The sequence below is a fragment of the Tamandua tetradactyla genome, chromosome 22, assembly GCF_023851605.1.
Source record: "Tamandua tetradactyla isolate mTamTet1 chromosome 22, mTamTet1.pri, whole genome shotgun sequence".
Classification (NCBI taxonomy): Eukaryota; Metazoa; Chordata; class Mammalia; order Pilosa; family Myrmecophagidae; genus Tamandua; species Tamandua tetradactyla.
The window spans coordinates 40351961-40377049 of NC_135348.1; the positions used below are offsets into that span (position 1 = coordinate 40351961).

The following is a 25089-nucleotide window of genomic DNA, read 5'->3' on the forward strand; positions in this document are numbered from 1 at the left end:
TATTTGTGCTCTAATATTTGTTATTTCTTTCCTTTTGCTTGCTTTGGGGTTAGCTTGCTGTTCTTTCTCCAGTTCTTCCAAATGGATAGTTAATTCCTGAATTTTTGCCTTTTCTTCTTTTCTGATATAGGCATTTAGAGCAATAAATTTCCCTCTTAGCACTGCCTTTGCTGCGTCCCATAAGTTTTGATATGTTGTGTTTTCATTTTCATTCGCCTCGAGGTATTTGCTAATTTCCCTTGCAATTTCTTCTTTGACCCAGTCGTTGTTTAGGAGTGTGTTGTTGAGCCTCCACGTATTTGTGAATTTTCTGGCACTCTGCCTATTATTGATTTCCAACATCATTCCTTTATGGTCCGAGAAAGTGTTGTGTAAGGTTTCAATCTTTTTAAATTTGTTAAGACTTGCTTTGTGACCCAGCATATGGTCTATCTTTGAGAATGATCCATGAGCACTTGAGAAAAAGGTGTATCCTGCTGTTGTGGGATGTAATGTCCTATAAATGTCTATTAAGTCTAGTTCATTTATAGTAATATTCAGATTCTCTATTTCTTTGTTGATCCTCTGTCTAGATGTTCTGTCCCTTGATGAGAGTGGTGAGTTGAAGTCTCCAACTATTATGGTATATGAGTCTATTTCCCTTTTCAATGTTTGCAGTATATTCCTCACGTATTTTGGGGCATTCTGATTCGGTGCGTAAATATTTATGATTGTTATGTCTTCTTGTTTAATTGTTCCTTTTATTAGTATATAGTGTCCTTCTTTGTCTCTTTTAACTGTTTTACATTTGAAGTCTAATTTGTTGGATATTAGTATAGCCACTCCTGCTCTTTTCTGGTTGTTATTTGCATGAAATATCTTTTCCCAACCTTTCACTTTCAACCTATGTTTATCTTTGGGTCTAAGATGTGTTTCCTGTAGACAGCATATAGAAGGATCCTGTTTTTTAATCCATTCTGCCAATCTATGTCTTTTGATTGGGGAATTCAGTCCATTGACATTTAGTGTTATTACTGTTTGGATAATATTTTCCTCTAACATTTTGCCTTTTGTATTATATATATCATATCTGATTTTCCTTCTTTCTACACTCTTTTCCATATCTCTCTCTTCTGTCTTTTTGTATCTGACTCTAGTGCTCCCTTTAGTATTTCTTGCAGAGCTGGTCTCTTGGTCACAAATTCTCTCAGTGACTTTTTGTCTATAAATGTTTTAATTTCTCCTTCATTTTTGAAGGACAATTTTGCTGGATATAGGAGTCTTGGTTGGCAGTTTTTCTCTTTTAGTAATTTAAATATATCATCCCACTGTATTCTAGCTTCCATGGTTTCTGCTGAGAAATCTACACAAAATCTTATTGGGTTTCCCTTGTATGTAATGGATTGTTTTTCTCTTGCTGCTTTCAAGATCTTCTCTTTCTCTTTGACCTCTGACATTCTAACTAGTAAGTGTCTTGGAGAACGCCTATTTGGGTCTAATCTCTTTGGGGTGCGCTGCACTTCTTGGATCTGTAATTTTAGGTCTTTCATAAGAGTTGGGAAATTTTCAGTGATAATTTCTTCCATTAGTTTTTCTCCTCCTTTTCCCTTCTCTTCTCCTTCTGGGACGCCCACAACACGTATATTTGTGCGGTTCATATTGTCCTTGAGTTCCCTGATACCCTGTTCAAATTTTTCCATTCTTTTCCCTATAGTTTCTGTTTCTTTTTGGAATTCAGATGTTCCATCCTCGAAATCACTAATTCTATCTTCTGTCTCTTTAAATCTATCATTGTAGCTATCCATTATTTTTTCTATGTTTGCTACTTTATCCTTCACTTCCATAAGTTCTGCAATTTGTTTTTTCAGTTTTTCTATTTCTTCTTTATGTTCAGCCCATGTCCTCTTCATGTCCTCCCTCAATTTATCGATTTCATTTTTGAAGAGGTTTTCCATTTCTGTTCGTATATTCAGCATTAGTTGTCTCAGCTCTTGTGTCTCATTTGAGCTATTGGTTTGTTCCTTTGACTGAGCCATATTCTCAATCTTTTGAGCGTGGACAGTTATCTTCTACTGCTGGCGTCTGGGCATTTATTCAGATTTCTCTTTGTGTTGGACCCAGCAAGGTTGTAATATTTTTCTGTGAAATCTCTGGGTTCTGTTTTTCTTATCCTGCCCAGTAGGTGGCGCTCGTGGCACCCGTTTGTCTGCGGGTCCCACCAGTAAAAGGTGCTGTGGGACCTTAAACTTTGGAAAACTCTCGCCGTCCTGGGGGTTCGCTAGCCGAAACGGCTTGAGCCGGCCCGGGGTCCGAACGCAGGGAGGGTTGCTGGTCGCCACAGCCAGGGAAAGAGCCCGTCCAAATTTCCTAGTCGGCCCTGGGCAACAAGCGTGGCGGGAGGGTGCCAGCGGCAGCGGCCCGCCCGAGAGAGTGCACGTTCCCCGGGAGTCACGGGTTTGGAAGGGGCCTCCCCCACCCGTCACCGTTCTCCGCGGCCTGGGGGTTTCCGATCCAATTCTCTCAGTTGGTCCGGGGGCTGCGCGTGGTGTGGGCGCCAGCCGTCTTTGTTTCAGGGGACCGCCTCTCCAATTCTCCCAGCCGGCCCGAGAAGGGGGAAGGGAGTAACTCCGGCCGCTTGCCACCCCGCCCGGTAAGGCCCGCGCGCCTCGGCGATCTCACCCGAGCTGCTTCTCTCAGCCAGCCAGCCGTTCCAGGATGGGGTACGCTGTCTTTTTTATCTCTGTTGTGGCTTTGGGCGCTTTCTGTATCGTTTCTACTCCCCTAGTAGGTGTCCTTGGTTCAAGAAGGCTGACAATGTTCAACGTTTCTCTCTCAGCTGGAAGGTTACATGGCGAACATGGCGGCGTCTGCTGGCTTTCTCGTGGCTCTACCAATAGCATCTTGTTTTTATTCAGCAATTATCATACAGAATTTGAGACACTTTGTTTTCAAAACAAGGATAAAATATCTATTGGTACCTTGCAAATTCCGTCCTCTCCCCATTTATAGGTAGCCCTGTCTCCATTACGCCTTCCCCAAATGGATTATTCAAGCATAAGAGGCTCACCTTGCAAACAGTGAAACCTAAAAGAAGAGACTTGTGAAATGTTGGTGGGGAGCTCACATAGAAGATAAATTGAATACACTGATGTATTTACATTTTTCATTAGAGCTCTTTCAAGACCAAGTCCAAACTAGTTCACTCCTTTCACCAGGTTTGTCAGAAGACTCTTCGAGCTGTCTAGATGTAGCAGATTGCCATCTCATTTCATTTCCGCTGGGAAATGGTGCTTAGCAGGATTGAGTGGTCATGGTGGAGTTATGCTGGGCTCACTTGAAAGCACTGATAATTGCTTTTTTTCCAGATCTGTCTTGTCTGTGTATTTTGCATCTCTCCCTTGTGTTTATCTCTTCCCAGTATAAGTAACAAGACACTGTGCTTCCCACCATCCCTTAAATTTATAGTGAAAATGAACCTAGAATGTGGCACTTTATTTCACTTGATGAACTGAAAATTTTGCTATGCAGAACTGTCAGAAACCTTACAATAATTTGTAGGTGGCTCTAAATCATTAAATTTGCTGCTGCATCTTTGGGGCAAAGCTTATTGTTCCCATGTACAGTGTTCAGCCCTTACCTGGGGGTAGGGGACCAGGCAGTAGCTTTTGAGCTTGAACCACCTACATGCAAACAAATTAAAAATTCTTTTAATACCCAAGTCCCAGCCTGTCCATGGGGAGCAATTCAGGGTCCTCCCACAGCTGGAGAAACTAGAGATGAAGCTGAGGAAGAGAGGCCCTCTCCAGAATGCCGGAGGGCCAGGTGGCCACTTGCCTTTTCTTACTTCTTTATCACAGGGGCTCAGCAGTTTACAGAACTCTCACTCCTTTCTTTCCTTCCACCTCTTTTCTGCTTCTGAGATAAGAACCATTTGTGTAACACCAATACTTAATTTAAGAAAGACATGCATTATGTGGTTGTAATCAAACCTGATGCTTTCAGATGACCTACTTACATCTTCAATGTGGAAAAAGATTAAGAACAAAACAAATTCATCTAAAACTTCTGGGCAGTCCAGTTGACTTTTAAATGTAAGAATGGAATTCCAAACACTTAACACATTCAGCTATATGACAGAAAGTAAATCTATGGATATGGTATTTTGTGAATGATCTTTTAAATAAAAGAAAACCTTACATAATAAAAAAAAAAAAAAAAAAAAAAAAAGAAAAGCCCAGGGACAGATGACTTCACAGGGGAATTTTATCAAACATTCCAAAAAGAACTACCACCAATCCTGCTCAAACTCTTCCAAAAAAATGAAGGAAAAGGAACACTACTTAACTCATTTTATGAAGCTCACATCACTCTAATACCAAAACTGGGTAAAGAGGCTATCAGAAAGGAAACTACAGGCCAATTTCCCTAATGAATATAGACACTAAAATTCTCAAGGAAATACTAGTAAATCAAATCCAATGACCCATTAAAAGAAGTATAAACCACATCCAAGTGGGGTTTATGCCAGGAATGCAAGGGTAGTTCAACACAAGAAAATCAACCAGTGTAATACAGCACATTAATAAATTGAAAGGGAAAAAAAATCATATGATTTCTCGGTTGATGAAAAAGCATTCAACAAAATTCAACATCCTTTTCTGTCCAAAACACTTCAAAAGGTAGGAATGGAAGGAAACTTCTTCAATATGATGAAAGGCATATATTAAAAACCCAGAGCCAGCATCATACTCAATTGTGAGAGACAGAAAGCATTCCCCTTAAGTCTGGGTATGAGACAAGGATACACTCTGTCACTAGTAGTATTAAAGATTGTACTAGACTTTCTAGCCAGAGCAGTCAAGCAGGAAAAAGAAATAAAAGCCATCCAAATCAGAAAGGAAGAAGTAACACTTTCATTATTTACAGATAATGTACTTGGAAAATCCTGAGAAATCTACAAGAAAGCTTGAGCTAATAAACAAATTCAGCAAAATGGCAGGATATGAGGTTAATGTGCAAAAATCAGTAATGTTTCTATACACAAGCAATGACCTCACTAAGGAGACAAGGAAAATATCCATTCAGAGTAGCAACTAAGTCAAGGATCTAGGAATAAACTCAACCATGGATGTAAAGGTCCTGTACGCAGAAAACGGTATGACATTACTAAAAGAGGATCTAAATAGGTAGAAAGGCATTCCCTGCTCATAGACAGGAAGGCTAAATGTAATTAAGATGTCAACTGTACCAAATTGATTAACGGATTCAACACAATACCAATCAAAATTCCAACCAGCTACTTTGAAGACTTGCAAAAGCTAGGTATTAAATTCATTTGGAAGGGAAAGAGACCTCATATAGCAAAAGAATATCCTTAAAAAGAAGAATTGGAAGGATGAATACTTCTTGATTTTAAAGCATACTATAGAGCTACAAACAGCATGATACTGGCACAAAGATAGAAGTATTGGCCTATGGAATCGAATCAAGAATGTGGAAATGCATCATGAAATCTATGGTCAACACAAGTCCCCTAAAATCAGAGAACTAGGGCAAAATAGTCTTTTCAATGAATGGGCATGGGAGAACTGGATATCAATAGCCAAAAGAATGAAAGAGGACTGTTACCTTATACCTTATATAAAAATTAACTCCAAAGTGGATCAAAGACCTAAATATAAGAGCAACCACTATAAAACTTCTAGAAGAAAATGTAGGGAAACATTTTCAAGACTTGGTGACAGGCGGTAGCTTCCTAAACTTTACACCCAAAGCACAAACAATGAAACAAAAAATAAATAAATAAATGGGAACTCCTCAAAATCAAATCTTTTTGTGCCTCAAAAGACTTTGTAAAAGTGCATTTCCTAATATAACTTATATGAGAAGTTTAATTGAACACCATAAGTACGTGGGACCTTGAATAGGACATGAGATTTTGTAGGTTTGTCCAGGTTAGTGTGATGCCCCGATAAATCCCAGAGTGATTTGGACTGTGAATAAAGTAGTATTTGCAAAGTTCCCTTGGGGGAATGGGGAGAAAAGGGAAAAAATTCAACTTCCCCATTTGGAGAATTCCTGATATTCTTGCAAGTGGGAACAACCAAATCAATTGGCTGAGCCCTGAGTCTTGGGGTTTGTCCCTATGAAAACTTATCCTCGCAAAGAATAGGCTAAGCCTACTTAAAATTAGAATTAGGCCTAAGAATCATCCCCAGAGAACCTCTTCTGTGGCTCAGATGTGGCCTCTCTCTCTCAGCCAACACGGCAAGCAAACTCACTGCCCTCCCTTTTCTGTGTAAGACATGACTCTCAGGAGTGTAAACCTCCCTAGCAATGTGGGACAGAAATCCTAGAATGAGCTGGGACTCAGCATCAAGGGATTAAGAAAAACTTCTTGACCAAAAAGGGGAAGAGAGAAATGAGACAAAATAAAGTGTCAGTGGCTGAGCCACCGTGGCCCACCCATGATATAGCTTTTGCAATGTGACTATGTGATTGTGAAAACCCTGTGTTTGATGCTCCTTTTATCTGTGAGATGGACAGATGAGTAAAAATATGGATAAGAAATAAACAAATAATAGGGGAAAAAAGGTTAAAATAAATTGAGTAGATTGAAATACTAGTGGTCAATGAAAGGAAGTGGCAAGGGGTATGGCATGTATAAGTTTTTCTTTTTCTTTCTTTTGCTGGAGAAATGCAAATATTCAAAAAAATGATCATGAAGATGAATACACAACTATGTGATGATATTGTGAGCCATTGATTGTAATCATGTCAAGAATGTTTGTATGTTTGTTCATTGTTTGTACAGATGGCTAAAAAGCACATGAAGAGACACTCATCTTCATTAGCTATAAGGAAAATGCAGATCAAGACTACAATGAGATACCACCTCACATCTATAAGACTGGCTGCTATTAAACAAACAGGAAGCTACAAATGTTGGAGAAGATGTGCAGAAATTGGTATACTTATACACTGCTGGTGAGAATGTATAATGGTACAGCCACTATGGAAGACAGCTTGGTGGTTCCTCAGAAACCTAAATATTGAGTTACCCTATGACCCAGCAATACCACTACTTAGTGCATACACAGAAGAGTTGAAAGCAGTGACACTTTTGTATGTCAAAGTTCATAGTGGCATTATTCACAATTGCCAAAAGTTGAAAGCAATCCAAGTGCCCATCAACAGATGAGTACATAAACAAAATGTGGTATATACATATACATACATACACACACACATACACACACACACACACATATATACACATACACATATTGTGCAGCAGTGGGACAAAATGAGATCCCGAAGCATATTGACAATATGAATGAACCTGGAAGACATAATGCTGAGTGAAATAAGCCAGACACAAAAAAGATAGTGAAAGATTTTGCTATTATGACCTTGGTAAAGTTAAACTCAGAGGCTTATAATATAGAGTATGGAGGACCTAGAGATACACAGAAACTAGAGATGGGTGAACAGATAGCTAATGATGTTGAACTTAAATGTAAGGGAATGGATCAAACTGAAGGTGGTTCATTAGTAGGTTTATAAATATTTTGCCATATTGAAGGTAAACATGATTGAAAGTGGTTGTATAGAGCTACGTATCCCATAATTAACATTACAAATATAAGATCTTGCATGAATTACTTCAAAAGTATGAAACTTGTACAAAGACTCACTAATAGAGGAGTATAGGGGGAAAGCTACTACTGCATGCTGTGTTCTGTATTTAACAGGACAACATAAGCAGTACCACAGCAGTACCAGGGGTAAATAATTGGGGCTGGGGGGAAGGACAAGAGTTAAGGGGAGGTTTGGATGTTCTATTTGTTGAGGATGTGCTATCAGTAATTTTTCTCTTTAGAGCAATGAAAATTATCTAAAAATTAGAGTGCTGATGATTATACATCTATGTGAGCATAATCTGAGCCATGGATTGTTGACTTAGGACATTATCCATGATGTCCAGTGGGTGGAGGTGGCTGAAGGATACATTGAGAAGTAGAATGGCGAACTGTGGTGTATACATTTGATGGGATATCATGTGGCTACAGAAAGGAATGAAGTCGTGAGGCTCGCAATGAGGTGAATTAACCTTGGGGACATTATGTGATGTAAAATAAGCCAGAAAAAAAGAACACTATTGTGTGGTCTCTTTTAGAGAATACCTATAAGAAAATTGGGGCCTAGATTTAAGTTCTTAAAGTAGTAACATTTAGTCCAGAACTGTTAGTGTTATTTCTAGATTTTGACAGGCTGTGCTCTGTATGTATAACCTAGCAGCCCCCAGAACTGTGGCTATCTGTGTGATACATAAGAATGAAAGTTGGAGGTCTGCCGTTCTGAAAGTCAGCATTACTACATACAATAACTGTTAAGGAAATAAAAAAAATAGATGAGGCTTCAATTAGAGATAAGAAGCACTGAGAGGCTATTCTGGAAGCTACTCTTATGCATGCTTTAGCTAGATACTGCTAATTACAAGGGTTTGCCAAACACCAACCAAAACCATTTCTGTAAACCCTGAAGAACACCTAAGGCTCTATCTGAGTTTCCTCAAAGTTTCACATACTGAGATTACTTCCCAGATACCTACATCCTCCAGGTGGGTTCCTAGGCCTGATAAATCCTGAAACTCAGGGGGGCCAGGCTCTCCAAGAACATGGCCATCTTCCTATCCCATAATATTCACACCCTTTCCAACATGAAGAAGTTAGTAAGGGAAGAGCACAATTACCTCTAAAGATTTGGAGAAGGATCACAGTAGAAGAAGGAGTTGTAACAGAGAAGATAGGATTAACTAATGGATATGACTGCTGAATCATTATATTGATATTTCTTTTAGTTTCCAGTGTCTTGGAGCAGCTCAAAGGAAAAACTTAAAATTGTGGAACAGTAACTTATACCAAACTCAGAAATCTATAACTACTTGCTACAATGTACTTTGAAATTTATTGCTTTTTTGTATATATCTTATATTTCACAATAAATATTTTTAAAAATGACAAAGCAATGATTTCAGCCCAAGCAATTTGCCCCCATAGTTTTACATAGTTAATACTCTTAACTTTTAACAGAAAATACTGCCTTTCTTTTTCCTTAAATTTGTTCCCCAATACTAAAAAATAAAAAAATAAAGTGTGATTTTGTTGAAAATCTGATTAATATATGTACATGATAAAAACAAATGGTATAATAGTGTTCAAGGTGCTTATACTGAAAAAGAAGCCCTACTTCACTGAATCCTACGTCCCCAGAGCTACCATCTTTTAATTTTTACTTCCCTCAATAAAACATGAGGATTTAGTACATTTACCTAAGCCTTTCCCCCATCTTCCTCCAAATTTGTTTTTTTAGTTTAAATGCATTTTTATTTTTAGACAACCTACATGACATGTCTTTTTAAAAACAATACCTTAGGCAGTGCAGTGGTGGCTCAGGGGCAGAATTCTCGCTTACGTGCTGGAGACCAGGGTTCAATTCCTCATGCCTGCCCACACAAACAAAACAAAACAGCAACAAAACAATGCCTCCGCTCCAAATAAATTAAGGTAAAAATGAATGAGTTCAAGCTGGCATCAGTCCATCTGTCTAAGTCCTGGTGTTGTGCAGATGAAAAGCAGCAGCCAGTTATGATGACAGGTGAGAGATCCAAGGAATTGCCAAGTTTGCTAACATTTCTGCATTTCTAAACCATCCTTAAAGAAAATCATCTATGGGGTCACACCATCCTCACGGTATTCCAGGAGAGCAGCCATACCATCCAGATTCATGTTTTCACCAATATAGAACTGGTAGTTTTTGAAATTAGCAAGGATGTGCTTGATTTGTTCTGCAGCCCCTGTCATAAAAGATTTTACTCTTTCTGGTCTCTGTTCTTCAAGTTTGCCTTTGATTGATTTCATGTCATCTTTGATGTACTTCTTGTAGGCTTCCTTTGTGAAGCTGGTTTCCTGCAAGTGGTGGCTCATGACAATACCAACACCAAGGATGACTGTGCTTTCAGTACCTTCACCCTCGGCCTTCAGCAGAGGCTTTTCCACAATGTGCATCATCAGTGCCACCCTCTGTCCTACTGACCATCTTCCTCTCCACCTCCAGGCACACCCCGTCCACCATCTCCTGGATCTTTTAAATATGGGAGAACATCGCATCATGGCTGATGAGGTCCCCGTAGATGATCATGATGGTGGCTGGAGGGAGGCAGTTGTGGTGCTGGTGTGGCAGGAGCCTTCCCAGTTTTTTATATCTGTAGTTTTTCTGCTGTTCACTTTGAAACTTTAACATACTTTTACTTGTTCTTGCATTAATTTTAGACAGAAACTCTTATATCCCCAGTCTGCAATGTGAGAATATTACACATGACCCTATGTTCTACCTTCCAACTTTTACCTACTTCCTGTTATTTTTACATTTTAGCCTTATTTTTTTAATGAAATTTAACATACGTGGAAAAGTCCCAAATAAAAGACAAGACCCACAGAAATACAAATAAATGGATAACGAAAACAACCATGTTTTTGTTTCTTAATCCACTCAGATTAAGAATGAAAATCCTCGTGTCCCTGCACAATCACAATGCTTTCCCCACCTTGAAAGGTAACTGCCTTCTTGTTTTTCTTTATAGCTTATCACCTAAGTATGCAGGTTTTTTAATGCAATTTAATTGAGATACAGTTACATACCCTATAATCATCTGTGCTGGTTTGAAATGATGCATGTACCCTAGAAAAGCCATGTTTTAATCCTAATCCCATTTTGTAAAGGCAACCACTTATTTTAATCCCTATTCAGCACTGTATGTTTGAAACTATAATTAGATCATCTCCCTGAAGATGAGATTTAATTGAGTCATCATTAAACTGGATTAGCTAGAGGTGTGTCTCCATCCATTTGGGTGGGTCTTATTAGTTTCTGAAGTTCTATAAAAGAGGAAACATTTTGGAGAATGAGAGAGATTCAGAGAGAGCAGAGCAGAACGACATAGCCATGAGAAGCAGAGTCCACTAGCCAGCGACCTTTGGAGATGAAGAAAGAAAATGCCTCCTGGGGAGCTTCATGAAGGGAAGCCAGGAGAGAAAGCTAGCAAATGATGCCATGTTTGTCACATGCCTTTCCAGCTGAGAGAGAAAACCTGACCCTGTTCACCAGGTGCCTTCTCACTTGAGAGAGAAACCCTGAACTTCATTGGTCTTCTTGAACCAAGGTATCTGTTCCTGGATGCCTTTGATTGGACATTTCTATGGAATGTTTCTAGGGAAGTTCTATTGGACTTGTTTTAATTGGGACATTTTCTCAACCTTAGAACTGTAAACTAGCACCTTATTAAATTCCCCTTTTTAAAAGCCATTCCTTTCTGGTATATTGCATTCTGGCAGCTAGCAAACTAGAACATCATCCAAAGTGTACAATCAGTGGTTCACAGTATCATCACATAGTTGTGCCTGGGTCACCACAATCAATTTTTGAACATTTTCATTACTCCAAAAAAATGCATATAAGAATAAAAATTAAAATGAAAAAAACACCCAAAACATCCCATTCCCCTTATCCTCCCATTATTTCTGTTTATTTTTTTTTTTTTTATTTTTTTTTTTTTTTAAAGGAAAGACAGAGAGAAGGAAGGAAGGATAGAAGGAAGGAAGGAAGGAAGAAAGGGAAACATCTTTAAACATTTTCTTGTTTTTATTGTATTCTGTTTCTCCGTATTTTGTTACATGGGCTGGGGCCGGGAATCGAACCGAGGTCCTCCGGCATAGCAGGCAAGCACTTTGCCCGCTGAGCCACCGCGGCCCGCCCTATTTCTGTTTATTATTTATATTCCCAATATAATCACTAGTTATGCATTCACCACTACAATCTATATGAGGACTTTTCCATTTTTTCTGCAAATATAGAGGAAGAGGAAGAGGAACAAAAATGAGGAATAAAAAATAAAAAGAAAAAACACCAATACCAAGAATCCCATACCCCTCCCTTCTAGCCCCCTTTTATTGATATTTAGCCTTGGTATATTGCCTTTCTTACATTTAGTGGAAGTATATTACAATGTTTACTATTAACTGTAGACTCTAGTTTGCATAATGTATTTTTTTTCCGAAATGAATGTTAACATTACAAGATGTTGAAATGGGATGATGTGTGGAAAAAAGCACCCTATCATTTACTATTATAAGTGAATCATACTCTTAGGTATTTTTTGGTATCTTGCATCTTTCATTCAATATTATGTTTTTCTTCGGGTATTTATATGACATCTGAGACTCAGAGTCAGAGCTCCAAAGCTATGAAAGTCAGCAGTACCCCATACAGGAACTGTTTAAAAAGTTGAAAAAGTGATCAAACATCAAGTAGAGATATGAATGAAGCTGATCTGGATAGGACTAAGGTGTATCAGAAAACTGGATAAAGAATGATATCGTCCATATCTTAAAACTTCAACTTCTGTATGAGACTAAAGGGAGAGATGTTTATTTGGTGCAAAATTTATATTTTGGGTAGTGCATTTCCTAATTTAACTTGTACGGTCAGTTTAGTTGAATACCATAAGTTCAGGGAATCTTGAAGAGGACATGAGATTTTACTGGTTTGTCCAGGTTAGTGTGATGCCCCGATAAATCCCAGAGTGATTTGGACTGTGAATAAAGTAGTATTTGCAAAGTCCCCTTAGGAGTGAGGGAGAAAGGGGAAAAGGTTCAATTTCCCTGTTTGTAGAATTTCTGATACTCTTGCAAGCCGTGGGCACAACCAAATGAATAGGGTGAGTCCTCAATCTTAGGGTTTGTCCCTATGAAACTTATTCCTGCAAAGGACAGGCTAAACATACTTAAAATTAGGCCTAAGAGTCACCCCCATACAACCTCTTTTATTGCTCAGATGTGGCCTCTCTCTCTTAGCCAGCTTGGCAGGTAAACTCACTACCCTCCCCCCAGTGTGGGTCAAGACTCCCAGGGGTGTAAATCTCCCTGGCAATGTGAGACAGAAATCCTGGCATCAAGGGATTGAGAAAGCCTTTTCTTTCTTTATTTATTTTAAACATAACAACATACAGACACGGACATTCTTACCATATGATCATTCCATTCTTGGTATATAATCAATAACTCATAATAACATCACATAGTTGTATATTTATCACCTGATCATTTCTTAGAACATTTGCATCAATTCAGAAAAAGAAATAAAAAGAATAAAGGAACTAACTCATACATACATACCCCTTACCCCTCTCTCTCATTGACAGCTAGTATTTCCAACTACCCAATATATTTTTGCCTGTTCCCCCTATTTTTTCTTTACCCCTTACAAGCCCTTTTCATTAGCATTTCAATCTACTAAATTTATTTTAACATTTGTTCCCCGTTATTTATTAATTTTTAATCCTATGCTTTACTCATCTGTCCATATCGTAGATGAAAGGAGCATCAGACAGAAGGTTTTCACAATCACACAGTCACATTGTGAAAGCTATATGATTATACAATAATCTTCAAGAAACATGGCTACTGAAACACAGCTCTACATTTTCAGGCAGTTCCCTCCAGCCTCTCTAATATATCTTAACTGAAAAGGTGATATCTATATAATACGTAAGAATAACCTCCAGGATAACCTCTCGACTCTGAAATCTCTCAGCCATTGACACTTTATTTTGTCTCATTTCTCACTTCCCCCTTTTGGTCTAGAAGATTTTTTCAATCCCTTGATGCTGAGTCCCAGCTCACTCTAGGATTTCCATCCTGCGGTACCAGGAAGGTCCACACCCCTGGGAATCATGTCCCACATAGGGGGAGGGCAGTGAGTTTGCTTGTCATGCTGGCTGAGAGAGAGAGGCCACATCTGAACAACAAAAGAGGTTCTCTGGGGGTGTCATGATCAGGGACATGTGTCAACTTGGCCAAGTGGTGGTAACTGTTTATCTGGTTGGCCAAGTGCTGGCCTGTCTGTTGCAATGAGGACATTTCATAGAATTAGATCATGATCATGTCAGCTGCATCCACAGCTGATTCCATTTGTAATCAGCCAAAGGGGAGTATCTTCTACAATGAGTGGTGCTTAATCTAATCACAGGAAGCCTTTTAAGGAGGACTCAGAGGAGACAGGTTCCATTCCTGCTTCGGCTGGTAAGCCTCTCCTGTGGAGTTCATCCAGACCCTCCATTGAAGTTGTCGGCTTCACAGCCTGCCCTGTGGATTTTGGACTCTGCGTTCCTGCGGTCACGTGAGACACTTTTATAAATTTTATATTTGCAAGTATTCCCTGTTGATTCTGTTTCTCTAGATAACCCTAACTAACACAGGGGGTGACTCTTAGGCCTAATTTTAAGTAGGCTTAGCCTATCCTTTGTGGGGATAAGTTTCATAGGAACAAACCCCAAGATTGAGGGCTTGGCCTATTGCTTTGGTTGTCCCCACTGCTTGTGACAATATCAGGAGTTCTCCAATGAGGAAGTTCAATTTTCCCCTTTTCTCATCATTCCCCTAAGGGAACTTTGCAAATACTTTTTTTTTTAGATGTTCATTTTTTTTTAGAATTTTTTTATTAATTAAAAAAAATTAACAGACAAAACATTAAGATATCATTCCATTCTACATATACAATCCATAATTCTTAATATCATCACATAGTTGCATATTCATCATTTCTAGAACATTTGCATCGATTTAGAAAAAAATAAAAAAGACAACAGAAAAAGAAATAAAACGATAACAGAAAAAAAAAGACTATTCATGCCATACCCCTTACCCCTCGCTTTCATTTACCACTAGCATTTTAAACTAAATTTATTTTTAACATTTGTTCCCCCATTATTTATTTATTTTTAATTAATTAAAAAAAAATTAACACATTTAGAAATCATTCCATTCTACATATGCAATCAGTAATTCTCAATATCATCACATAGATGTATGATCATCATGCAAATACTTTTTTATTCACTGTTCAAATCACTCTGGGATTTACCTGGGCATCACTCTGGACAAACCTACAAAATCTCATGCCCTACTCAAGGTTCCATGTACTTATGGTGTTGAAGTAAACTGTCCACATAAGTTATATTAGGAAACACAGTAGTCAAAATATAAATTTTGTACTAAATAAACATTTTTTGCTTTAGTCTTACACATAAGTTAAAGTTTTAAAATATGAATTACCATCTTTTCCAACACCCTGAAATATTGACATTCCTTTGTTCTTCCTCATGCAAAAACATTTTTTAATTTGTACATTTAGTCACTATCATTGTACACTCTAGGCATTCCTAGATTATACCATGTGAGTCTTTATTGTCTATCGAGAAAGCCTTCTTGACCAAAAGGGGGAAGAGAGAAATGAGACAGAATAAAGTGTCAGTGGCTGAGAGATTTCAAACAGAGTTGAGAGGTTATCCTGGAGGTTATTCTTATGCATTATATAGATATCCCTTTTCAGTTTCTGGTGTATTGGAGTGGCTAAAGGGAAGTTTCCAGGAGCCTTGTTTCTTGAAGATGACTGTACAAAGATATAGCGTTTACAATGTGACTGTGTGATTGTGAAAATCTTGTGTCTGATGGTCTCTTTATCTAGGGTAAGGACAGATGAGTAAAAAAAAATGGATAAAAAATAAACAAATAATAGGGGGGACAAAGGTTATGATATACTGGGTCATTGGAAATACTCATGGTCAATGAGAGGGAAGGGTAAGGGGTATGGGATGTATGAGTTTTTCTTTTTATTTCCTTTTCTGGAGTGATGCAAAAGTTCTAAGAAATGATCATGCGTGAGGAAAATAGGGAAAATGCCTCTTCTCAAGAAACAACTAAATGGCCCAGATCTGCTTGTCCAACCTCCCACATCCTGGTTCCTTGTTTAAGTCCCAATAAGTACAAGCTAAATTTTGCATTCCTCTAGGCTGGTCCACTTTCCTGAATCCATGTCCACAAGGGGTCTGTAGCTGTAACCTCAGACCTTCCTAAGGGTGGGTTGTGTATCTTCCTAATGGGATTAGCTTTCGCATTCAAGACTGTAAGCCCACAACTCCCACCCAACTGGGGGAATGGGTGAGCAGGGGGAGGGGGCAATTGCATCAGGGGGCCTGTATAATCTTTGTTACCGTGCAAAGCCTGCATGCTCACCTGCTTCCGCTTATCTGGTGGGTGCCCTCTCTCATGAGAAAGAAATAAAACAGTGGCTGTCTTTGAGTTAGCCTTCTGTCTTCAGAAATCTTCTTTTGGGTAGGCAACTGTCATCCCACTCATGGGGATGAATATACGACTATGTAATGATATTGTGAGTCATTGGTTGTATACTATGTATGGAATGTTTGCATGCTAAGAATGCTTGTGTTTGAAAGGAATGTCATTATTGCAGGGTGCTGAAAATAGATGGTAATTAATATTTTAAAATGTCACCTTAAGTGTGAGACTTAAAGCAAAAAATGTTTATTTGTTACAAAATTTATATTTTCACTAGTGCATTTCCTAATATAACTTATGTAGATCGTTTGAACGCCATAAGTACTTGGAATCTCAGGTAGGACATGAGATTTTGTTGGTTTGTCCAGAGTGATGCCCTGATGAATCCCAGAGTGATTTGATCAGTGAGTGGAAAAGTATTTGCAAAGCCCCCTTCGGGGAACGGTGATAACGGGGAGAAATTCAACTTCCCCAAGTTGAATTCTTGATATTCTCACAAGCAGTGTGGACAACCAAAGCTATAGGCTGAGCCCCCAGGCTTGGGGTTTGTTCACATGAAACTTAACCCTGCAAAGGATAGGTCAAGTCTACTTAAAATCTAGGTCTAAGAGTCACCCCCAAGAGAGCCTCTTTTGTTGCTCAGATGTGGCCTCTCTCTCCAGCCAACACAACGAGCAGTCTCACCACCCTCCCCCTCTCTGCGTGGGACATGACTCCCAGGGGTGTGGACCTTCCTGGCAACGTGGGACAGAGATCCTGGAATGAGCTGAGACTCAGCATCAAGGGATTGAGAAAAACCCTAGAATGAGCTGAGAATTAACATCAAGGGATTGAGAGAACCTTCTCGACCAAAAGGGGGAAGAGTGAAATGAGACTAAGTGTCAATGGCTGAGAGATTCCAAACAGAGTCGAGAGGTTATCCTGAAGGTTATTCTTACGCATTAAGTAGATATCACCTTGTTGTTCAAGATGTAGTGGAGAGGCTGGAGGGAACTGCCTGAAAATGTAGAGCTGTGTTCCAGTAGCCATGTTTCTTGATGATGATTGAACAATGATATAGCTTTCACAATGTGACTCTGTGATTGTGAAAACCTTGTGTCTGATGCTCCTTTTATCTACCATATCAACAGACGAGTAGAACATATGGAATAAGAATAAATAATAGGGGGAACAAATGTTAAAATAAATTTAGTTTGAAATGCTAGTGATAAATGAAAGCGAGGGGTAAGGGGTATGGTATGTATAATCTTTTTTTTTTCTGTTATCGTTTTATTTCTTTTTCTGTTGTCTTTATATTTCTTTTTCTAAATCGATGCAAATGTTCTAAGAAATGGTGAATATGCAACTATGTGATGATATTAAGAATTACTGATTATATATGTAGAATGGAATATGTTAATGTTTTTGTTAGTTTGTTGTTAATTTTTTTAAATTAATAAATAAAAAAGAAAAAAGAATCCTTGTGTTTGTATGTTATTTTATTAATAAAAATATTTTTAATATTATGATTTTAAGATTCATACAGATGGCTTATATTAACTTTAATTCATTAATTTTTTGCAGTATTTATATTCCATGGTATGACTCTATCACCAAATTTATCCATTCTCTTGTTTATAGATGTTTGAGTTGTTTCCAGTTGGAGACTGTTATAAAGAATTGCTGTGTGCAGATTTTTGTTTTCTGGGGCACATGTGCCAATTTCTCTAGGGGGTACTCTTTAGGGATAGAATTTCTGAGCCATAGGCCATGCATGTTCTCATCTGTAAGATATTGTCAAATTGTTTTTAAAATTGTTGTGCCAACAATTTGCAGTGTTTGAGAGTTCTGCACATCTTGGACAACTTTTTCTCCTTTCTTTAACATTGTCAAGGATGACAAAGTTTGCATTCTATTGTGTTATCATATTGGACTTCTTTGTATTTTATTTATAGATTAGTTCTAAAATTTAAGAATCCATAAACAGTTTTATATTAGGTTGGGTGTGCTGGTTTGAAGCTGTTATGTACCCTAGAAAAACCCTGTTATTTTAACCAAGTGTTGTGTGGGCAGACTTATTGTTGGGTGGGACCTCTTGTTTAGGTTGTTTCCATGGAGATGTGACCATTCCCACTCAAGGTGGGTTTTAATCTGCTTACTGAAGTCCTTTAAGATGAAAATATTTTGGGAAAAGCATAGTCTTAGATATAGAAAATGGTCCAGGAGATGCTAAGAGATGAAATCTAGATTTTGCCCCAGAGAAGCTAAGAGAAGATCCACAGACACATAGAGAGAGAAAATTCCACAGGAAAGGCCAGAAGAACTCAAGGAGCTGAAAGAACTATTTTGGAAACCAACCCCGGAGAGAAGGGTCAGCAGATGTCACTATGTGCCTTCTCATGTGACAGAGGGCCTTTCTTGAGGGAAGGTGTCCCCTTGTTGATGCCTTAATTTAGACATTTAGAACTGTAAAATTTGTATCCTAATAAATCCCCTTTATAAAAGCCAATCCATTTCTGGTATATTGCATTCTGGAAGCATTAGCAAACCGAAACGTTGGGTACGATACTCCTTGCTACAGAGAAATATAACGTTAGGATTGCATTTCCTTTTCTGTGGGCTCAGTGCCATGATACCCTAGAAACAAGATCATAGGGATCCTTAGCTTATAATCCATCAGTGGTAAATGACACTACAGTTTTGTTTGCTTCCTATATATATATATATATATGATTATTGATTTTTCTGATATAGTTTTTGTTTTTCCAAGAGTTCCTGGTTGCTCCTCTTTCTTGAAACACTTTTCCTGTTTGCATGACACCATTTTCTCATTGCTTTCTCCCTGCCTTCCTACCCACCCTCAGTCTACCTCTTTAATTCTTCCTACCTGAATATTAATGTTCGTGGAGGTGCTCAAACCTGTGTCCTAGTTCAGCCGATTCTCACACTGTGATCTCCAAACCCCGTAGTTCTTAGAGACCCTTTCAGGATATCTGCAAAGTCAAAACTATTTTCATAATAACATTAAGACATTATTTGCCTTTTTACCTCGTGTTGACCTTTGTACTTCTGGCACCGAAGCAATGACATTTAAGTCTGCTGGCAACTTGGCATGAATTAAAGGAGTAGCACCACACTGTACTGGCAGTCATTGTATTCTTCATGGTCGTGCATTCACAGTGGAAAAACAATGCAAGCCTTACCTAAGGATTTCCTTGTTGGAGCAGAAGGAATAATTAATTCGATTAAATCTCAACCTTTGAGGGATTTTTAGTATTCCATGTGATGAAATAGGAAGTATAGTTAAATAATTTCTGCTGTATATTGATGTTTTATTATTATCTCAAGAAAAAACACATAATAGATGGAGTTGCAGTCAGACCTAGCTGCTTTGTTCAAAGAACACCATCTTTATTTGAAAAAACAACTGATAAACTATGAATTTTCATGCTTAGGTAATATAACAGACATTTTCTCAGAAATGAATGAAGTGACTGGAAAAACTTGCTTCCACATACAGAAGAATGAAAGGGGAACCCAACCTCACACCATATACAAAAATGAACTCAAAAAGGATCAGTTACCTGCTGGTTTGAAAGGATTATGTACCCTAGAAAAGCTGTGTTTTAGTCCTGATCCAACCTTGTGGGAGCAATTTCTTTTAATTCCTATTCCATAAATGTAGGCTGGAATCCTTTGATTAGATTATCTCCATGGAGATGTGACTAGCCCAATTGTGGGTATTAACTTTGATTAGTGGGAGATGTGACTTCACACATTCCAAATGGGGTCTTGATTAGTTTACTGAAATCCTTTAAAAGAGGAAGCATTTTGGAGAGCTGTGAGCAGAGCCAGGATAGAACCATGAGAACCATGAGAGCCCATGCAGCCAGAGACCTTTAGAGATGAAGAAGGAAAATGTCTCCATGGGAGCTTCATGAAACAAGAAGCCTGGAGAGGAAGCTAGCAGACATCACCACGTTCACCATGTGTCTTTCCAGTTGAGAGAGAAACCCTGAACTTCATCGGCTTTTCTTGTGTGAAGGTAACCTCTTGATGGTGCCTTTGTTTGGACATTTTTATAGACTTGCTCTAATTTGGATATCCTCACAGCCTTTGAACTGTAAACTTGCAACTTATTAAATTCCCCTTTTTAAAAGCCATTCTGTTTCTGGTATATCACATTCTGGCAGCTAGCAAACTAGAACAGTGACCTCAATTTAAAAGTTAAAACTATAAAACTTAGAGGAAAACATAGGAAAATATCTGCAGGGTGTTGTATTAGACAATGGATTCTTAAACTTTACTTTGAAAGCAATGAAAGAAAAAAGTAGATGAATGGACTTCATCAAAATTTAAAACTTTAATGGATTGAAGGAAATTATCAAGAAAGTGAATAGGTAGCCAACAGAATGGGAAAAAATATTTGGAAACCATACATCTGGATAAGGATTTAATATCCAGAATATACTTAAAAAAACTTCTAAAACAAAAAAAGACAAACAACCCAATTTAAAAATTGGCAAAGGACTTACATGAACATTTCTCCAAAGAGGATATTCAAATGATAATAAGCATGCAGTTAAACATCATTAGCTATCAGCAAATCAAAACCATGAGATGCCATCTGACACATACTAAAATGGCTATTGTTTTAAAAATATAAAATAATAAGTGCTGACAAGGATATGAAAAAATAGCCCTCATACATTTTTGGTAGAAATGTAAAATAGTGCAACCACTATGGAAACAGTTTTGTGGCTCATCAAAAAAGTAAAATATAGAACTACCATATGACCAGGCAATCCCACTCTTAGGTATATACACAAAAGAACTGAAAAAGAGAACTCAGATATCTGTACATCAATGTTTATAGCTGCATTATACCCAGTAGCCAAAAATTGGAAAGAACCAAATGTTCATCAACTGATGAATGGGTAAAGAAAATATGCTATGTATATTCAGTGCAGTATTACCCAGCCTTAAAAAGGATGCTTTTCTTACGGGGATGAACCTGGAAGGCATCATGATGAGTGAGTAGCACGACACTGTGAGTGTAATTAATCCCACAGAATAGCATGCTTGGGAAGTTGAGATTGGAATGTTTATATTGTTTATGTTTCCAGAATATTAAAAAGAAAGAGCAACTAAAGAGACAATGACAATTAAATGCAATATATGATCTTTGATGGGATTTAGCAAGGGAGGAGAAAAGGCTTAGATTATTATGTATTATTGGGACACATGAAAAAATTGGAGCATAGACTGAAAACTTTATATCAATGTTAAAATTCTTGAACTTGATAACTGTACTTAGTTTTAAGGTGGTTATATAACTGAATATCCTTTTTCTTAGAAACCGTATGTGGAAGGATGTGTTCAAGGAGCATAATGTAGTAAACTGTTTTAGTTTCCTAAGCTGCCCAAGCAAATACCATGAAATAGTTTGGCCTAACCAATGGAAATTTATTCACTCATGCTTTTGAATTTACTTTTTCTGAATTAAAATGTATTTATTATTACCTGTCGACAACCATATATATTACTGTATAACCACTCGACTCTAAGGTAATCATAAAGCCTAGTGAGAGTAAATTAGTTAGAAAACAATACAGGGTTATATGGATTATCTGGATCAGAACGCAGCAAACTATGTCACTGTCCATCACATGTTTTTCTATTGCCAAATAAAAATGATATAATATTACTCTGATGATTACTCAAGAAAATAGAAATATGGCTGTTTGAACATTTCTCTATCCTCTTTAGCATTTTCTTCTGTGAGCCTGTTCTTCTTGTGGATTCTCTGATACCATCTGGAGGATCAGTGATGATTGTATCAAAATTTGTGCCCTTCCTCCAGGAGGGCTTCAGATGTATATGAAGACAGGATATCAAGGTAATGTCTTTCTAAACCATACTGATGAAGATTTGTCCTAATCTTTTCATCTAGCCCTCTCCATTTCTGGTTTTTCCTACTAGCCATACTCAAGACATTAACTGGGTTGTAGCCTATGGCTGTCCCATGAATATGCACCAAAATGAGCATTTGTGATCAGGAGGCCATCTATTCCAATAATTGGATTATAGAACATACTTTCTTTCACTTTCCATGGCTGGACATGATAAATGATAAACCAACATCCTGGCTTGTATTTCCAGTAAAGTGTCTCCTTTTGACACTGTATGACTCAATGAGCTCACTTCATCCACCTGCAATTCATGTACCAATGTAAATATTATTTGAATTCTTGGGGATGCAATTGGGTCCAAACCATAATCCTCCAAATTAGGGAATATATGCTGTGGCTTGTTAAAATTTACATCTCCTTCAAATGACAGAAATTTAAGTAGATCTATTAATTTGATTGTTTATTCTTGGGTTAATGTTTTATTAAATGCATGAATTTTTATTTTATACATAGAGTTGGAATGTAGAAAAGGAACCATCTTATCCCCAGGGTAATTTTTAAGAGAACTGTACAGCACTTCTGGGGATTTTCCATGACCCCACAGTTCAAATATTGACTTGGCACACACTGTACATTTCATTAGGTTTCTGGCAATATCTCCAGAAGGAACACTAATAATCCAAAATGGACACTTCCCACAAGTTACCTGACTTCTGGTGAACTGATCGCCAAAAAGTGAAAGCAAAAGCTTTATTTTCTGTTTAGGGTGCCTGGCAGCACCACTGCAGCCACCTGTGCTGCCGCTGCATGGCCTGTGCTGCATCCCTTCCTCATCATATGCTTTTTATTTGTATTTTTATTGTGAAATATAACATATATACAAAAAAGCAATAAACTTCAAAGTACATTGTAGCAAGTAGTTATAGAACAGATTTCAGAGTTTTGTGTGGGGTATAGTTCCACAATTGTAGGTTTTTCCTTCTAGCTCCTCCAAGAAACTGGAGACTAAAAGAGGTATCAATGTAATGATCAGCAGCCATACTCATTTGTTGAGTACTGTCTTCTCTGTTATAATTCTTTTTCCTTTGATCTTTCTCCCAATCTTTAGGGGTATTTGGGTTATGGCCATTCTAACTTTTTCATGTTAGAAAGGGCTGTTGATAATATGGGATGGGGGATGGAACTAGTTGATGATCTGGAGAGGCTGAACCTCTGGGTTTCAATACTTCTCTGGCTTAGGAACTCATCTGGAGTTTGTAGGTTTCTGGAAAGTAACCATATTGCATGGATCTTTTATAGAACCTCACATAGAGCCCTACGTGTTCTTTAGGATTGGCAGGAATGGTTTTGGTTGGGGTTTGGCAAACCATGGTAAATAGCAATATCTAGTTGAAGCTTTCATAAGAGTACCTCCAGAATAGCCTCTTGACTCCATTGGAAGTCTCTCAATTGTTGATACTTTATTTTGTTACAATTCTTTCCCCCTATTTGGTCAGGCAGGCATTGTCAATCCCATAGCCAGGCTTATCCCTGGGATTCATATCCTATGTTTCCAGGGGACTTTCACCCCAGGATGTCATGTTTCACATAGTGAGGCATCATGTGCTTTTGGATGAAAGAACAAACATGTGAAAAATAATTTAAACTGAATATGATCAAATTTCTAGATCCAACTGTCAATTTGGAGGAAATACAGAGGACATAGGAAAATATTGAGATGCATCTTGTGTGCAATTAGAAAAACTGAAATTGTGGAAAACTCAAATGTCTCATGATCTTCTTGGTATGTACCAAGTAGTGCTACTGCCAGGTCATAGGGCAACTCGATGTTTAATTTCCTATGGAAACGCCAAACTGTCTTCCATAGTGGCTGCACCATTATACATTACCACCAGCAGTGCAAAAGTATCCCAGTTTCTCCATATCCGCTCCAACATTTGTAGTTTTTGTTGGGACTCACATTATATCCTATTATTTGGTCATTGTTTTTGTACATGGATGAATGAAAACTATGTGTTCATTAAGTCATGAATACTAATTGTATTATCTAAAATTTTCTTTAAAATGCTTACTATATTTTAATTTTTACTGTAATTTTAGCAAGATGTTGACAGCTAGGGAAAAATATATCAGTCGAGGCAAACAATGGCCATACCAAAAGCTTGGGAGGAACAGCTGGGGAGTAAGATACTTTGGGTTTTGCAAGTTCCTGTGTATATCAGGCAATATAATAGAATCATATTGGATTAGAGGCCCACCCTACTCCAGTATGACTTCATCTTAACCAATTCCATATGCAATGACACTATTTCCAAATAAGGTCATATTTTCATATACTGAAGATAAAGACTTCAATATACCATTTTTTGGGGGGGAAGTGGGGGACACAATTCAATCCATAAGAGGCATTTATGAAAAATCCACAGATAACATCATACACAACAGTAACAGATTAGATGCTTCACCCTAAGATCAGTAACAAGATAAGCATGTCCACTTTCACCACTGTTATTTATAATTGTCCTGGAAGTTCTAGCCAGAGCAACTAAGCATGAAAAAAAATAAAAGGCATACAGACTGGAGAGTAAGAAGTAAAACTATCTTTACTCATAGATGACATAATCCTATATATAGAAAACCTCAAATATTCCACAAGAAAGCTACTAGAGCTAATAAAATAACTGACCAAAGGCAGGGTAAAAGGTTAACATGCAAAGATCAGTTATTTTTTATACACCAGCGATGAACAATCTGAAAAGGAAACTGATAAACAATTCCATTTACAATAATATCTAAAGGAATAAAATACCTAGGCATAAATTTAACCAAGGAGGTGAAGGACTTGTACATTGAAAAATACAATTTTGGTGAAAGAAATTAATGAGGACCTAAATAAGTGGAAAGACATCCTACATTAATGGATTGAAATAAATCACATTGTTAAGATACTACCCAAAGTGATCTACAGATTCAACACAATACCTACCAAAAGTCCTGAGGATTTTTTTGATAAATGGAAAAATCAA

At 37.8% G+C, this 25089-nt stretch overlaps 1 protein-coding gene, 1 long non-coding RNA gene and 1 pseudogene across 4 annotated transcripts in view; 1 reads left to right on the forward strand and 2 right to left on the reverse strand.

Moving 5' to 3' along the window:
* The window catches only part of LOC143666343 (uncharacterized), a 34320-nt gene extending 24995 nt beyond the window's left edge, over positions 1-9325 (forward strand). For 2 of the 3 annotated variants that reach the window (XR_013167539.1, XR_013167538.1), the window contains one exon: positions 6794-9325. This is a non-coding gene — a long non-coding RNA (uncharacterized LOC143666343). The remainder of the gene's footprint in view (positions 1-6793) is intronic. The other variant, XR_013167540.1, reaches the window with a different exon arrangement.
* A 359-nt stretch (positions 9326-9684) lies between these two features.
* On the reverse strand, positions 9685-10895 carry LOC143666340 (translationally-controlled tumor protein-like). The gene has a single exon (XM_077140069.1). It carries the CDS (start codon positions 10152-10154, stop codon positions 9711-9713), a length of 444 nt encoding a protein of 147 aa, XP_076996184.1. The 5' UTR covers positions 10155-10895; the 3' UTR covers positions 9685-9710.
* A 10586-nt stretch (positions 10896-21481) lies between these two features.
* LOC143666338 (tRNA (guanine(10)-N(2))-methyltransferase TRMT11 pseudogene) lies at positions 21482-23357 on the reverse strand (annotated as a pseudogene).
* Between the last annotated feature and the right edge of the window lie 1732 nt (positions 23358-25089).

What these genes read in the sequence shown, in the direction of transcription:
- LOC143666340 (XM_077140069.1), bottom strand. Translation starts at nt 10,154, where the DNA reads ATGATGCGATGTTCTCCCATATTTAAAAGATCCAGGAGATGGTGGACG.